Source organism: Podarcis erhardii, assembly GCF_964252035.2.
Source record: "Podarcis erhardii genome assembly, chromosome: 17".
Lineage (NCBI taxonomy): Eukaryota > Metazoa > Chordata > Lepidosauria > Squamata > Lacertidae > Podarcis > Podarcis erhardii.
Window position 1 is genome coordinate 27,672,243 of NC_138515.1, and position 17,094 is coordinate 27,689,336.

The window sequence follows — 17,094 nt, forward strand, 5'->3', positions numbered from 1 at the left end:
GACTGAATTGGTCCCCAAACGAGACCAGAATCCAGATTGAAATGGATCCAGATAGGCCATATCTTCCAGGATATTTGGTAACTGCTCTGCCATCCCTCTGCCACCAACCTCCTTAAGGAGGAAATGTTTGTGACCAAGTTCTGTGTGTGTAGTTTTGTTTTTTTACTTATTTCTTACCATATTTATATCCCACTTTTCCTCCAAAGACTTCAGGCATTTGAACCTGGGTGGATAAAAATCAATATTTTTAAATAAAACAAACCCCAACAAAACAGATTTTTTTAAAATTTTAATCAGATTTTTTTAAAATTTTAATCAGATTTTTAAAATATAAATTGGATTTTTAAAATAAAATGCTTTTGGAGGAAAAATCTTTCTAAAGATAGTTTTCTATTTAAATTAGATTATAGTCCAAAGGATATTCATCAGGAAATAAGGATTTGTTTTAAGTTTTTCATGTGTACTAAAACTGTCTACGTTCCCCCCCCCCAATTGTTTAACCGCCTCAGTTAACAAACATGGATACATATGCTGTTATGTTACTGTTTTAGTTAAATAAATTGTTTCTATTCTTATTAAGGACACTGTTATTTTTCTCCTTCCAATGAAGTACAGCAGAAATTCTCTAATTTCATAATTACGGTATCTTGTCTATGTATTTCTAACAGTATAACCAAATCAGTAATTTGTGATATAACTGTAAAAACTACTCTGAAAATTTATTATTCCAAAAAGGAAACCTTCATCTGGTTGTAAATATTAAGATTATACCAGCAAGAATGTGTCTTTCTGTAAAAAGAATGATTTAAATCAAGTCTTACTGACCAGTGATTTAAATCAAATCCACCCTGATCCCCCACGTCCCAGTCCAACTCTATAGCCACAGGCGTGGGCTTTTTCTCGTAGATGCGACTTGAGATTTCTCTCCTCAGGCACCAAAATAATTTGGGCCTGTCTCCATATAGCAGCCATTATCACATAGACATACATTCTCCAGTGAAGGGGTTTGTGTTTGGTTTCCTGTGCTGTTTCCTCACTGTGTGATATTGCTTAGCACAGAAGTAGGTGCCTGTGTCTCCCAGCTGCGCTTTCTTCAAGGTCAGAGGCAATGAATTCTTTTTTACTTCAGGGCTCTGGAAGCGACCTTCAAATTCTTTCTCAATTTGTGATCCTCCTTCTGTAGATAGAACAATGAGCAGGAGCCGTGGGTTCTTCTCCCTTTCTTGCTTATACCAGGACATGTAGCTATGACTAGTCTTCAGTTGAGAACATTCGAGGGTGGCTGATGTGTTTTCCCTGACAACCATGTCTGGAGACTGCTTAACAGCACAGCCTGTAAGAATAATTTTATTATTATGATTTATTAAATGTGTATACTGCCTCTCATCCGAAGATCCCAGAGCGGTTTTCAACAGAAAAATAATAAAATACAAATGAGAATCAGTTCAGGTGACTTACAATTAAGTAATGATGTCGTTACTATTACTTATTAAATTTTGACACCGCTTTTCATCCAGCGATCACAGGGCAGTTTACAATATAAAAACACAAAGATACATAACATAATAACAAACAATAACAATACCCCCAAAAAAACCACAGTTTAAAAGGCCATAAATTGTTTTAAGTAGCCAGAGGTGGGGGAGAAGAGCGTTTTTGCCTGGCATCTAAAGATGTGCAGCGAAGGCACCAGGCAACTTCAAAACAGTATTTCTAAAAGATTTGGGTCTCTGCAGTACATTGTAAACCTTAGAACTTAAGTGATGTTGTTGTTTTTTCTGTGACAACTCTAGCATATTCAGAAGAATAAAATAAAACATCCAAAACCCTTTTGGAAATAACCAGGAGAAGAATTGCAGCTTCAGGTTATCTAGATCTCTAAGTCAAAAATCTGCCAGCTTACTCAGGTCTTGTACAAATTACTGGGTTTTGTGATTCACAACTGGGTCTTGTCACAGTCAAAAGAGGGTCACGTCAATGGTACCAGCACAGGTTTTCTTTGAAGGCTTTCATGAGACTTTCACTCTTTTTTTCAGGGACCTAATTGACCCAAGTCAATTAAGACTAGCATATATGAATATCAGTTACAGATAGGTAGCCGTGTTGGTCTGCCATAGTCAAAACAAAAAAAATTCCTTCCAGTAGCACCTTAAAGACCAACTAAGTCAGTTCTTGGTATGAGCTTTTGTGTGCATGCACACTTCTGAAGAAGTATCTGAAGAAGTGTGCATGCACACGAAAGCTCATACCAAGAACTGACTTAGTTGGTCTTTAAGGTGCTGCTGGAAGGAATTTTTTTTATATATGAATATGTCAGGTAATATTTGACAGTTCTACTTTTAGCTGTTAAAAACTATTGATATGAACAAAAAATAAAAGTGGGCCTGATATTTCAGGTTGGGGTTCAAAATCCCACATCAGTAAAGTTTGGCGACCCTGGTTTAAGCAATTGTGGTAATAATAAGCCACTTCTCCAGATGAGAAGAGTAAAGTGAGCGGGAAATGGAAGCTTTATTGGAGCAAAAGAGCCTTTCGGCAGACCTTTGCCCAACCGAGCCAACCCCAGATGCCGCAACATGGCCGACGATCTTCAAGTAGCTAATGCCATAAAGCTCAGTCAGATGGGAGAGGTGTTGTGGGGCGAAGGAAAGGGAATGAGAGAAAACACTCAAGCAGGGAGGCTGGAACCAGAGTCAGCTGGGGAGGGAACTGCTTCGGGGAGACAAGGATGGACATTAAACGGCAGTCTGGTTTTGCTGAAAGAAAATCTGTGGACCTATCTCAAATAAAGAAATGTAATAAGAGCCAGTGGCCCATCTAGTTGAGAATCCTCACAACAATGAATCAAGTGTCTGTGAGAAACCCATAAGCAGGATATGATCACAACAGCATCATCCATCCATCCACACACATCCACACACACCCCAATAAGGCTCCACAGTTCCAACTGGTGATTCCCCCCTGGACAAAGCTCTCTCATTGAGAAGGAATTCTGAGTCCACTTTGAGAGCCCTGGAGCAAATTGGTATTCTTTGCCTCTGGCCTTGAAGAAAGCCAAGTTGACACAGTGAGGTGACTGTACAGGAAACCAAACACAAATCCCTTATGCAGGGAAAATACCGGGAATGTAGACTGTCATGGCTATGATGCAGGAAAAGGCCCCAAATATTTTTGGTGCCAGAGGAGAATAACCCATAGCTGCTCCCACCTCACCAGGGGTGGTGAGAGAAACCCACTCCATGGAAATCTTGATTGACATTTGCTCCACTTCAGCAGATTACCAGCGAAAGCAGCAATACAAACTGAAAAAGGCTCGGACCTGTGCTTTCTAGGCAAAGTGTGGGGTTGCACTTGTTCATCTGAAGGAAATGCCAGGCTGTATTCGGTTAAACCTTTTCTCCCTTCAGTGGGAGCCTCCATTGGCTCCCCATCCCGTCTGTGAAAAGAAAAGTCACTTCCATTCACAGAAAAGGTCCTCTGGGTCCAGTACTTTTAAAATTATCTAGCACCAAGAATGCTGCTGTATGTGACTCCTAAACGGTTCCTGCCCCCCCCTTTCTTAATGGGACTTGGAGAACCTCCCAGTGAATTCTGCCCCATGCTAATAACTGGGAAGTTGGTGGGTTTTTCTCCTCATGTACCAAAGTGTTTTGGGTCTCTCCATGGGTGTAGGTGGAAGGGGGGGGCACTTGCCTTCCTCCCAAATTAAGTAAATAAATAAATAAAAATACTTAACAAAAAGTAGAAATTGGAGGAAGATTTTGGCAGATTTTTCTGAGCATTTGGGATCAAAAGAAAGTACCGTATTTTTCGCTCTATAAGACGCACCAGACCACAAGACGCACCTAGTTTTTGGAGGAGGAAAACAAGAAAAAAATATTCTGAATCTCAGAAGCCAGAACAGCAAGAGGGATCGCTGCGCAGTGAAAGCAGCGATCCCTCTTGCTGTTCTGGCTTCTGGGATAGCTGCGCAGCCTGCATTCACTCCATAAGACGCACACACATTTCCCCTTACTTTTTAGGAGGGGAAAAGTGAGTCTTATAGAGCAAAAATTACAGTAATTTAAAGCAGCTGTTGTTGAGAAGTTTCATTCCGAATCTGCAAGACAGAGCCAGACATAGGGTGATGACAGGTGGGTGGTCCTCTCTCCTCCCCCCCCCCCAGCATAAACCCCAGCTACACTCATGAGTCTGTCCCCGTGTAACAGCCATTATCACGCTCATGTATATTCCCTGATGAAGGGGTTTGTGCCTGGTTTCCTGTGCAGTTGGCTCACTGTGTTATCTTGCTTGGCGCAGAAGTAGGTGCCTGTGTCGCTCGGCTTTGCGTCTTTCAAGGTCAGATTGAAGACATACCCGTTCATTCCGCGGCTCTCGAAGCGGCCTTCAAATTCTTTCTGAATGATATCACTTCCTCCGAAACCTTCCACCGAATAAGCCACCAGCTGGAGCTGCGGATCCTTCTTCCCTTCTTGCTTATACCAGTACATGTAGCTGAAAGTGGTTTTCTCTTGGAAACAACTCAGCAGAACCTCCTCGTTTCCCCTGACAATCGTATCTGAAGTCTGCTGCACGGCGCTACCTATAAGAGTGAAAACAAAACGAAGGTACAAGTAAAAGAGATGAGAATTGAATCGGATGGCTTGCGATCGGAGGGAGATGTTGCAACTTCGAAAACAGTGTTTCTAGACCTCCTTGACCCCAGACAATAATAAAAAGCAGCATACATGAACAAATAATATTTTGACAGTACCATTTTCAACTCTGGTAAAAACTATTGACAGACACCAAAAAAAAAAGAGTGGATCCTATCTTTCCAATTGGTGTTAAAAGTAAATCCCAGTTCAGAAACACTGGAAGGTCACCAATTTACATGAGGGCAGTCATAATATGTCACTTACCTAATGAGAACAGCAGTGTGAGGAGAAGATGGGCGCTTACTGGAGTAAAGGAGCATTTCAGCAGACATTTGCCCCACGGAGCCAATTCCAGGCACAGCAACATCCTTGATGCTTTTCACGTAGCGACTGCAATAAAACCCAGATGGGAGAACAGGAGGTGTTGTGGGCAAGGGAGTGGAAATGAGAGAGAAACCACTTTTTGGAGGGTGGGGGTAGGAGGTGGCTAGAAGCAGAGTCTGCTGGGGAGGGTGCTGTTCAGAGGAGACGACAAGGTGCATTCAATGGCAACCTTTAGTTTTGCTAAAAGAAATCCCGTGGACAAATCTCAATACAGTGGTATCTCAGGTTAAGAACTTAATTCGTTCTGGAGGTCCTTTCTTAACCTGAAACTGTTCTGAACCTGAGGTACCACTTTAGCTAATGGGCCCTCCTGCTGCCACACGATTTCTGTTCTCATCCTGAAGCAAAGTTCTTAACCCGAGGTACTACTTACGGGTTAGCAGAGTCTGTAACCTGAAGCATCTGTAACCTGAAGCGTCTGTAACCCGAGGTACCACTGTACAAGAAACATAAGAAAGGCCTGCTAGTATAGGCTAGCATCTTGTTCTCACAGTGATGAACCTGTGGGAAGCCCCCCCCCCCCTAAGCAGGACATGAGTGCCACAGCACTATAAGGAAAACAAGACAGATGATTGGGGTGGACCATTAATCGGCAACAGATTGTCTATTGTTTTGCTGTGTACTCATTATTATCTCACCACCACAGACAGGTGCAGTTTTTTTTTATTATATTTATTAAAGATTTTCAAATATAACAGAAAAAAGAAAAACATCCAAATTTAAAACCTCATCTTCATTGGCATCTTTCCAGGACTTCCCCTCCCCCCCCCTCTTGTATTCCAATTCTTTCAGATAGATTCAGCAAATTCTTACCCCAAGTTTTAAAATTATTATCTTTGACCCAATTTAAAAGGTATTTTCCCATCCCCTAAAATCGACCTGTTCCCTTCCACGAGTTCCCCTCTTTAATATGCAGTACAGATTAACATAAAAAAGTTGAAAAAAGAATAAAATGTAATTTAACACCCTTTGGATTCCAAATTTCCCTCCCCCCTTTCCCGGTTGCGTCCCCAATGTCCATCAAGTCTACTGTCATCCTGGAGCTCCCACATCTAAGCCATAGTCCTTCACCAGTCCGCTTTGCCGTCTTTTTGATAGTCTTTGCCGTCTTTTGGTCATCTTCAATTTCAAGTGTCCAATCTTGGAAGGAGTCTATCTTCCAGCTTTGTCCAGTTCTTATTATTCTTGTTGTTCTTGTTGTTTTCTCTCCTCTTTTTTTTTTTTTTTTTCCTGCTCTCCTGCACAAATGTTCTAATTCCAAAAAGCTTCTAATTCCTCTGCAGAGGCTTTGTTATTCAGGAACAAAACATTACGTCAAGTCCCTTCCATTCTTCAATAGATAAATCTATTGTCTCCTTTAGTGTAAAGACCTCTGTAGACAAAATAGTGTTCCATTTCTGCAGTTTCCCAGACAGACAGGTGCAGTTTGGACTGGGCCCAGGCATCAGTAAATCTGGCGTTGCTGTGAGTGTAACAGCAACCCTATGAATAGGTCTGTCCTTTGTTTCTTTGGCTTTTGCCTCTCACTGTATAATCTTCCTTGGTAGAGAACTGGGAGCCCGTGTCTCTCAGCTAGGTAAGGGACAACTCAAAATTTCCATTTCTGGGCTCCTGAAGCAGCCTTAAACTTCCTTCTCAGTGGTAGACTCTCCTGTTGGGGGAAAAACAACCAGATTAAGCTGGGCGTCCATTTTCCTTTCTTGCTTTTACCAGTCCATTTAAAAATAATTGGTTTTGTCCTTTTCCTGACCACCATGAAGCGCAAAACTTGGAGCAGAGCCTTATTGGGACTTTTGAACACTTCTGAGGAGACATTTTCTTGACTAAGCCAACAGAAGACACAGTAGCATATTTGATGCCAACCAGGAAATTAGCACAATGAAACTTAGGTGGGCAAGAGAAAATGAAGGACCACCGCATACGAGAATACTGGAATAGATGGGCCTTTTGACCTTGTCTAACTAGCAGTTCTTAGGTTCTTAGCCTCAACAGAGCAAGAAATGGGACACAATATGGCCTTAGGGCCATAGTTTTAAAAGGAAGCCATGACACAGAAGAGAGGCTATGTCCCGCCATCAAACATAATGAACAATCCTCTGTTTCGGGTGGCAAGGGGACTTCTTTTGATGGCTGTGCTTCAAAACATATACAGTCGTGCCTTGGGTTACATACGCTTCAGGTTACAGACTCTGCTAACCCAGAAATAGTACCTCGGGTTAAGAACTTTGCTTCAGGATGAGAACAGAAATCATGCTCCGGCAGCAGCAGGAGGCCCCATTAGCTAAAGTGGTACCTCAGGTTAAGAACACTTTCAGGTTAAGCACGGACCTCCGGAACAAATTAAGTTCTTAACGCGAGATAACACTATATTTTTGTATTTTATAGTGTGGTAGTTGCACATGTGTTGCATGCTGAACAGATCCAAGTCTTGGAATCTCCTGTTAAAGGTTCTCATGGAGGCAAGCTGGGGAAAACCTCAAAAGTTCAGGCAGCTACGGCATAGACCGTGCCTGGGCTAAACAACCAAACTTGTGTTCAAAGTTCAAAGTGAGCACATGTCATATATTTGTACACCACTGACCCCTACTGGAAAGGATCGGGGAGGAGAGCATTGGTATCAGACAAATGAACACATGCCACAGCTTTATTATTGCAGATGTAAGTTTATGGGGAGAGGACTATGGGAAGGGATCAGTACAGTATTTATATATAAACAAGCTATGTAGGGCCCCACTCTCTTGGGGGTCCCCCAAAAAATTAAAGGAAAAAAACACCTGGATGTACACTTCCAAAATATAAGATAAAAAGCAAATAAAATAAAACCTACATACAGCAACAGTGTTTTGTGTTGTGTAGGCTCCTATAATGCAAGTAATAGATACCTATTAGGTCCATAAATTACCATATAGCATATATTCAACACAAAAAACAGTGACAATTTTTGTTGACAAAGGACAGCTGGACCTATAAAGGGCCCCATTACCTTAGTAACTTAGGGCTAAATCCTGCCCCCACACTGTAAATTTGAAAAACAAAACCAAGTTACAAAAAAATTGGGATTAGGGAAATGATGAGATATAAAAAGGCAGGGGTGCAATGAAAAAGAGATAAAAAGATGAGGAAATAAGAGAAGAAAACAAGTCTATGGCCTTGTGGCAGGCGGCACATGATGCACTGGGGCAGGAATCTGTGGTGTTGTTCATTTGTAAAGATGGCGCTGTAGATATCACTTGCAAGTTTTGCTCTGAGGGGCACAAAAATGTTTTCTCTCACAAGGGCCATTGAAGTGAATGGGAACTGCGCAAGAGCACAGACTGAGGGGAGTAGATAGACTCTTCCTCAGGCCTTGCAGAGTCAAAAGTTATCATTATCAGATGATGTGTCTGCCTCGGTAAAATATCTTCATCCATAAATGTACAAGCTCTTGCACAGCCCCTGTTCATTTAAACAGGCCTTGTGGAGGAGAACTTCCTGGTAGATAGTGTCCCATGTTACATTATGAAAAGCCTTCCCCCTTGCATTTTTGTCCTTGGCCTGCAAGATATATTCAGGTGGTCCTGTTTCCTGGGAAGAGAATTGTGTTTGTCTTCCTCAGCTGGTGTCTCACTGTGTGATCTTGCTTGGCACAGAAGTAGGTGGCTGTGTCTTCTGGCTGAGCTCCCTCACAGATCAAAGACAGCCGCTTATTCTGTGTTCCAGGGCTCTTGAAACGGTCTTTAAATTCCTTCTCAACATCAGAAGTCCCTGTTGAATAAATCACCAGCTGAAGCTGTGCATGTGTCTTCCGCTCTTGCTTGTACCAGTACATGCTAACGTAATTGGAATTTTTTTGGGAACAGTCTAGGGTTACATTGTCCCCTTTCTTGACGACCATGTCTTGAGACTGATCAAGAGCAGAACCTATAAGGAAAAAAATGCAAAATAAAAGAGTTGAAAGATTTACTTGTGAATCAAAAGTAAAAAGGGAGAATTGTGTGACATAAGGGTCCCCCAAATACATGGATCCATTTGTGCCCTGCAAATTTTTGTGCCTAAGTTGTGCTTTTGTTATCACAACATTGTAGAAAGTACAAAAAAAGTTATACGAGTGACTATTGAGAAGAGGCTGGAATTGAGAACTTCTATTAACTCCTTTCCCATTTTGATGCTTTTGATATCTATAAGGCAAATATCTGCAAGCATATCAGATAGATAGATAGATAGATAGATAGATAGATAGATAGATAGATAGATAGATAATAGATAGATATAGATAGATAGATAGATAGATAGATATGATAGATAGATAGATAGATGATAGATGATAGATAGATAGATAGATAGATAGATAGATAGATAGATGATAGATTAGATAGAGAGATAGATAGATAGATAGATGATAGATAGATAGAAAGATAGATAGATAGATAGATAGATAGATAGATAGATAGATAGATAGATTAGATAGATGATAGATAGATAGATAGATAGATAGATAGATAGATAGATAGATAGATAGATAGATAGATGATAGATAGATAGATAGATAGATACAGTTACAGATAGGTAGCCGTGTTGGTCTGCCATAGTCAAAACAAAACAAATTCCTTCCAGTAGCACCTTAAAGACCAACTAAGTCAGTTCTTGGTATGAGCTTTCGTGTGCATGCACACTTCTTCAGATAGATAGATAGATAGACAGATAGACAGATAGACAGATAGATAGATAGATAGATAGATAGATAGATAGATAGACAGACAGACAGATAGAAACATTTATATTCTCTGTGGATTAGGACTGAATGATACCAATACCACTTTCTTGTTTGAAAAAGAGAAGGAGAAGGAGACAGGAAGAGAAAAACAGATAGAGACAAAGAAAAGGTGAGAGCAGCAGAAAGCAGAGAGGTCAGAGAAAGATGATCAAGGGCTGGAAACCTACAACAGTTTTCTCAGAGAATTGACATTGGCAGCATTTCGCATGGCATGTGCGTTTATCCTGCCTTGTCGCTACTCTTCACCCATTTGAGATCAGTACAGCAACTCTCTTTAAAACTATTGTATTTCTTCAGTCATTCCAGCAAGTGGAAGATTAAAACTGAGCCCGGTGTTTCCGGTGGGCGAGACACGATCTGCAAAAATCTGGCTTTATATGATGGTGACTGGACACTTACCTGATGAGAGCAGCAAAGCGAGAAGGAGATGGAAGCTCATTGCTGACAAGAAGTGTCTCTGCAGACATTGCCTGACTGAGCCAACTGGAGACATAGCAACATCCTTGGCACCCATCAGGGACCTAACACAGCAAGACACAGGTGGGAGAAGAGGAAGTCATGTGGCAAAGCAAGAGGAAACCACTTGGTGACTGTGAATGCCTGAACGCCTGAACCAGTAGAGTACCATAGTAACTTTCTGAACAGATCATAGGGTCTGAAAGGCTCATTTATTCCCAGTGCTTTGGCTGCTTGTTCTTCTCCAACCTCCTTACTTTTGCCTCTGAGCGATAGGAGCTCACGGTTGGCAGGACAGCTTTAATTTTACTGATATTATAATGTCTCTATACAAATGTAGGTGCAGCCGCACTTTGAATACTGTGACATGTTCTGGTTGGCACACCTCAACAAGGCAGGTTGGTTGCACAGCTGGAAAAGGTTCAGATAAATGCCCAACAAAATGATGGATGGGCTGGAGCGTGGGTAGGCAAACTAAGGCCCGGGGGCTGGATCCGGCCCAATCGCCTTCTCAATCCGGCCCACAGACGGTCCGGGAATCAGCCTGTTTTTATGTGAGTAGAATGCGTGCTTTTATTTAAAACGCATCTCTGGGTTATTTGTGGGGCATAGGAATTTGTTCATATATTTTTTTCAAAATATAGTCTGCTCCCAACAAGGCCTGAGGGACAGTCGACCAGCCCCCTGCTGAAAATGTTTGCTGACCCCTGGGCTGGAGCAACTCCCCTTGAAGGAAAGATTACATTGGGGGCTGTTTAGTTTAGATCTGTGGTTCCCAGCCTTTTTGATATTCCAACCTACCAGTTCAAATTTACGTCTTATGGTGACCCATTGTTTTATTGTCACGTGAATTTTTGATGTTTTGCTCTTCAGCCATCAATTATGTGCACTTCAGCTGCAAGTTTGCCTATTTGACAACCATAGCGTGAGGCATCAAAGGAAAAGCGATATGTTGCCACATATAGGCAGTAGTTTTGAGTGACTATTGGAGCCAGTGTGGTGTAGTGGTTAAGAGCTGTAGACTCATAATCTGGTGAACCGGGTTCGCTTCCCCACTCCTCCACATGCAGCTGCTGGGTGACCTTGGGCCAGTCACACTTCTGTGAAGTCTCCCAGCCCCACTCACCTCACAGAGTGTTTCTTGTGGGGGAGGAAGGGAAAGGAGAATGTTAGCTGCTTTGAGACTCCTTCGGGTAGTGATAAAGCGGGATATCAAATCCAAATAAAAAAATAAAAACTTCCCTCTGATGTGCAGGCACTGCCATTGACACTTACACATCAGAGGAGAGCTGTCACAGCCTCCCTGCGTGAGCACCTTGTTTGCTGATCCAGGAGTATAGCTCAGTTGGCTAGAGCGTGGTGCTGATAATGCCGAGGTTGCAGGTTCAATCCCCGTATGGGGCAGCTGCATAGTCCTGCATTGCATAGGATTGGACTAGATCAGTGTTTCCCAACCTTGTGCCTCCAGCTGTTTTTGGACTACAATTCCCATCATCCCTTGCCACTGGTCTTGCTAGTCAGGGATGATGGGAGTTGTAGTTCAAAAACAGCTGGAGGCACAAGGTTGGGAAACACTGGACTAGATGATCCTCAGGGTTCCTTCCAACTCTACAATTCTATGATCATTGCTGGATCTATAACAAGACAGCAGTTTCCAAGTGTTGAAAAGCAAGACTCGAGCCTTTCTTGTGTTCTGTTGCAAACGTCAACACAGCATTATTGTCATATGCCAACAAAACAAATGGTCGTAAGAAGTAGTCACCATATCAGTGAAATATTAAAAGCAATAATTGTTTGGGGTTTGTTCATAAAGCCCTGCGAAGAACCAAAGGTGAATTGTCCCGGAAGCTCTGCAAACACCATCTTGGTAGTCAAGATAAGCACACAATTAACTGGCAGTTGTATCAATGAGCTCATATATTCAGTTGCTTTGATAGAAGCTAATGGAGTTTGCTTTGATGCTATCCTTATCTGTGGGCTTGAGGGCCTGGGCTCTGAGCCCAGAAAGGGGAATCTTATCTGCAAGATTTGGGTATTTGCCACCTATGCCCTCATCTGGTCAGGTGGAGCAATGGGAAGTCCTGGCCAAACTGCCATATGCTGTTTTTTTATATAAAGAATGTATGAATGTTTGCTTGAGTGAGGACAAGTCATATACTTGCTGCAGTGTCTGTCCCAAGTCTCTAAAGGCTGGGAGACCTGGCAGACTGATCTGCTGTAAGTCTACACCTTTCTTTTAATACAGAATAAAGCACCAGAATTGATCACTCTGGTGTTTTTGACATCCTTATTTGGGATCCCTGCACCCAACGACTCCCACAAGCCCTTCTTTGGGCCTGCAGTCCAGAACAAGCCAATAATAATAATAATAATAATAATAATAATAATAATAATAATAATAATTTATTATTTATACCCCACCCATCTGTCTGAGTTTCCCCAGCCCCTCTGGGCAGCTCCCAATCAAATGTTAAAAACAGTACAGCCTTAAATATTAAAAACTTCCCTGAACAGGGCTGCCTTCAGATGTCTTTTAAAGATAGGATAGCTGCTTATTTCCTTCACATCTGAAGGGAGGGTGTTCCACAGGGTGGGCGCCACTAGCGAGAAGGCCCTCTGTCTGGTTCCCTGTAACCTCACTTCTTGCAGTGAGGGAACAGCCAGAAGGCCCTCGGAGGTGGACCTCAGTGTCTGTGCAGAACGATGGAGGTGGAGATGCTCCTTCAGGTATACTGGGCTGAGGCCATTTGGGATTTTAAAGGTCAGCACCAACACTTTGAATTGTGCTCGTAAATGCACTGGGAGCCAGTGAAGATCTTTTAGGACCAGTGTTGTTTGCTTCTGGTGGCCACTCCCGGTCATCAGTCTAGCTGCTGCATTCTGGATTTGTTGTAGTTTCTGGGTCACCTTCAAAGGTAGCCCCACATAGAGCTCATTGCAATAGTCCAAGTGGGAGATAACTAGAGTATGCACCACTCTGGTGAGACAGTCTGCGGGCAGGTAGGGTCTCAGCCTGCATACCAGATGGAGCTGGTAGACAGCTGCCCTGGACACAGAATTGACCTGCACCTCCATGGACAGCTGTGAGTCCAAAACAACTCCCAAGCTGTGCACCTGCTCTTTCAGGGGCACAGTTACCCCATTCAGGACCAGGGAATCCTCCACACCTGCCCGCCTCCTGTCCCCCCAAAACAGTACTTCTGTCTTGTCAGGCTTCAACCTCAATCTGGTAGCCACCATCCATCCTCCAACCGCCTCCAGGCACTCACACAGGACCTTCACCGCCTTCACTGGTTCTGATTTAAAGGAGAGGTAGAGCTGGGTGTCATCTGCATAGTGATGAACACCCAGCCCCAACCCCCTGATGATCTCTCCCAGACTTCATATATATATTAAACCCACTCCCACATGCTTTGCAACCCACAGGTTGGGGAAAGTTGGTTTTTATACCCACCATCTGAGCAGTACATTCATTCTGAAGAGTGCAGCACCTCCTAGTGGACAAACACACCTTCAGCCACCAACTGGCATCTTTCCCAGAGCAAAGGTTTATCAAGTCTGCAAATTGCCTCCTCATTTTAATTGCAGGTTGTGCATTTTTCCTATCTAGCAACTAGGGATGGAGGAGAAATAAAATCCAGTGCACATTTAAAGTGGAAACTTATCAAAATCACACTTGGGGGGGGGCGCTGAAATGCAGCTATCGTTATCGAAATTTGCACTTACCTGAATTTTGCAACGCCGCTCCCCAACTAAACAATTACATAAATGCATATAGTTGGGGAAGTGCATAAAAAGGAATATATTAGGAGAAATGACCAACAAAAATGCATTGCATTAGGGAAAGTCGCTTGCAAAAATGTGGATACTGATCAAAACTTCATATAAGAATGTATTTATTTGGAGACATTTGTGCGAAAATGCTGACGAATTTTCGTGAGGACTTTTTATGTAAATACAAAAATTAGGGAACTGAATTTAAGGTTGGAAAAAAGAAAGACTGAGAGAACTGAAAGGGGCAGGCCTTTCCATCCCTACTAGCAACAATGTTTTCTCTCTACGCCCCACCCCACATTTATTTATTTATTTGCTTGCTCACTGCCTTATGTAAACTGCTTGGGTTTCTGTGTATTAAGCAGTGTATACATAGTATTACTTTTTCAAGGATCACTGCCTTGCCGTGGCGAAGGGGCTTGAATAACTCAGAGAAGCTATGAGCTATGCCGTGCAGGGCTACCCAAGATGGATAGGTCATAGTGGAGAGTTTTGACCAAACGTGATCCACCTGGAGCAGGAACCGGCAAGCCACTCCCGTATCCCTGCCAAGAAAACTCCGTGGACAAAGACAACAGGCATATGAAAGTTATAGTTTTCCCAGTAGTGATGTATGGAAGTGAGAGCTGGACCATAAAGAAGGCTGATCGCTAAAGAATCGATGCTTTTGAATTACGGTGCTGGAGGAGACTCTTGAGAGTCCCATGGACTGCAAGAAGATCAAACCTCTCCATTCTGAAGGAAATCAGCCCTGAGTGCTCACTGGAAGGACAGATCCTGAAGCTGAGGCTCCAATACTTTGGCCACCTCATGAGAAGCGAAGACTCCCTGGAAAAGACCCTGATGTTGGGAAAGATGGAGGGCACAAGGAGAAGGGGACGACAGAGGACAAGATGGTTGGACAGTGTTCTCGAAGCTACCAGCATGAGTTTGACCAAACTGCGGGAGGCAGTGGAAGACAGGAGTGCCTGCCGTGCTCTGGTCCAAGGGGTCACGAAGAGGCGGATGCGACTAAACAACAACACGTAGTATTAACGAATAAGTGCTACCTTGAGACTTTTCATTTATATTTCATAATGGTACTATATCCCACGTTTTCTTCGAATTGCTCAGGGTGGTCAACAAGATCGACTCCCCCCTGACAATTTATGTGATTTAAATTAATGTGATCCAAAAGTTAATGCTGGCAGGAGTGTGCCTTTTGGTTGTTAAAGTTACGTAAATGCCTGTACTGGACATCTGTATGACATAGCCAATTCATTTTAGCTTCTGTTCTTTGAGATCCACACAGCAACAGGTATTTCAGGAATGCCTAGGTTGTCTGACACCCCACCCCCCGGGTTCTGTTCATCCTGTCCTCTGACAGCCCACCTCCCTCACTATCAGTTCCTGTCGCTTTATTCCCTTACACAATGAACCGACTAAAGCAGCTGTCACTCACAAGCACTGGCTCCTCCCCTTCTGTGTCAGGGCACATGTCACTCTCCCCTTAACGACACGGATTCTCAATGCATCCATTGTCACGCAAGCAGACTTATATTTCGTTGTTTTTCTTCACTCTCTGTTCTGTGCCAGGTCTTAAGTCTTCTACAAGTGCCTTTTTATTATTTATCTCCTTTAATACACCTTAATCTCTCCCTGTTGTCACATAGACATCTTCCTCTTCCTGAAGGCATCTCAAATGCCATTAAAACACCAGAATGGAGACAATGAGCCTTGCTCAAGGTTTCCCTTTCCAAGAACCATGTTATCCTTATCTCTTCTTAAGCCATTACTACCTGTTATTCTTCAGTATTCTCCCTTTCCAACATATCAAAACCAGCCTCCAAATCAAATGCATGCTTTCCTTTGCAGAATAGCTTTTCTGCACCTGAATTGAGACAAAAGAATAATATGACCAAGAAGGAGAGAATTTGCTGGTGTTTCATGTGTGGTCAGGGAGTATTCCACCTGGTTGCTCAGTACATGTTGTTGTTGTTGTTTAGTCGTTTAGTCGTGTCTGACTCTTCATGACCCCATGGACCAGAGCACGCCAGGCCCTCCTGTCTTCCACTGCCTCCCGCAGTTTGGTCAAACTCATGCTGGTAGCTTCGAGAACACTGTCCAACCATCTCATCCTCTGTCGTCCCCTTCTCCTTGTGCCCCCCATCTTTCCCAACATCAGGGTCTTTTCCAAGGAGTCTCCTCTTCTCCTGTGGTGGCCAAAGTATTGGAACCTCAGCTTCAGGATCTGTCCTTCCAGTGAGCACTCAGGGCTGATTTCCTTAAGAATGGAGAGGTTTGATCGTCTTGTAGTCCATGGGACTCTCAAGAGTCTCCTCCAGCACCATAATTCAAAAGCATCAATTCTTCGGCGATCAGCCTTCTTTATGGTCCAGCTTTCACTTCCATACATCACTACTGGGAAAACCATACCTTTTACTATATGGACCTTTGTTGGCAAGGTGATGTCTCTACTTTTTAAGATGCTGTCTAGGTTTGTCATTGCTTTTCTCCCAAAAAGCAGGCGTCTTTTAATTTCGTGGCTGCTGTCACCATCTGCAGTGATCACGGAGCCCAAGAAAGTAAAATCTCTCACTGCCTCCATTTCTTCCCCTTCTATTTGCCAGGAGGTGATGGACCCAGTGGCTATGATCTTCGTTTTTTTGATGTTGAGCTTCAGACCATATTTTGCGCTCACCTCTTTCACCCTCATTAAAAGGTTCTTTAATTCCTCCTCACTTTCTGTCACCAAGGTTGTGTCATCTGCGTATCTGAGGTTGTTGATATTTCTTCCGGCAATCTTAATTCTGGCTAGTGATTCATCCAGCCCAGCCATTCACATGATGAATTCTGCATATAAGTTAAATAAGCAGGGAGACAATATACAGCCTTGTTGTACTCCTTTCCCAATTTTGAACCAATCAGTTGTTCCATATCCAGTTCTAACTGTAGCTTCTTGTCCCACATAGAGATTTCTCAGGAGACAGATGAGATGATCAGGCACTCCCATTTCTTTAAGAACTTGCCATAGTTTGCTGTGGTCGACACAGTCAAAGGCTTTTGCATAGTCAAAGAAGCAGAAGTAGATGTCTTTCTGGAACTCAGTAC

General features: G+C 42.9%; 1 protein-coding gene across 1 annotated transcript; it reads right to left on the reverse strand.

Moving 5' to 3' along the window:
• Positions 1–493: 493 nt before the first annotated feature.
• On the reverse strand, positions 494–5,037 carry LOC309332500 (uncharacterized protein). Its single transcript, XM_081845731.1, has 3 exons — positions 4,902–5,037; positions 4,357–4,582; positions 494–1,333 (listed from the first exon to the last, which is right to left on the reverse strand). The coding sequence occupies exons 1-3, from the start codon at positions 5,002–5,004 to the stop codon at positions 1,321–1,323; spliced, it is 342 nt and encodes a 113-aa protein (XP_081701857.1). The 5' UTR covers positions 5,005–5,037; the 3' UTR covers positions 494–1,320.
• Positions 5,038–17,094: the final 12,057 nt, after the last annotated feature.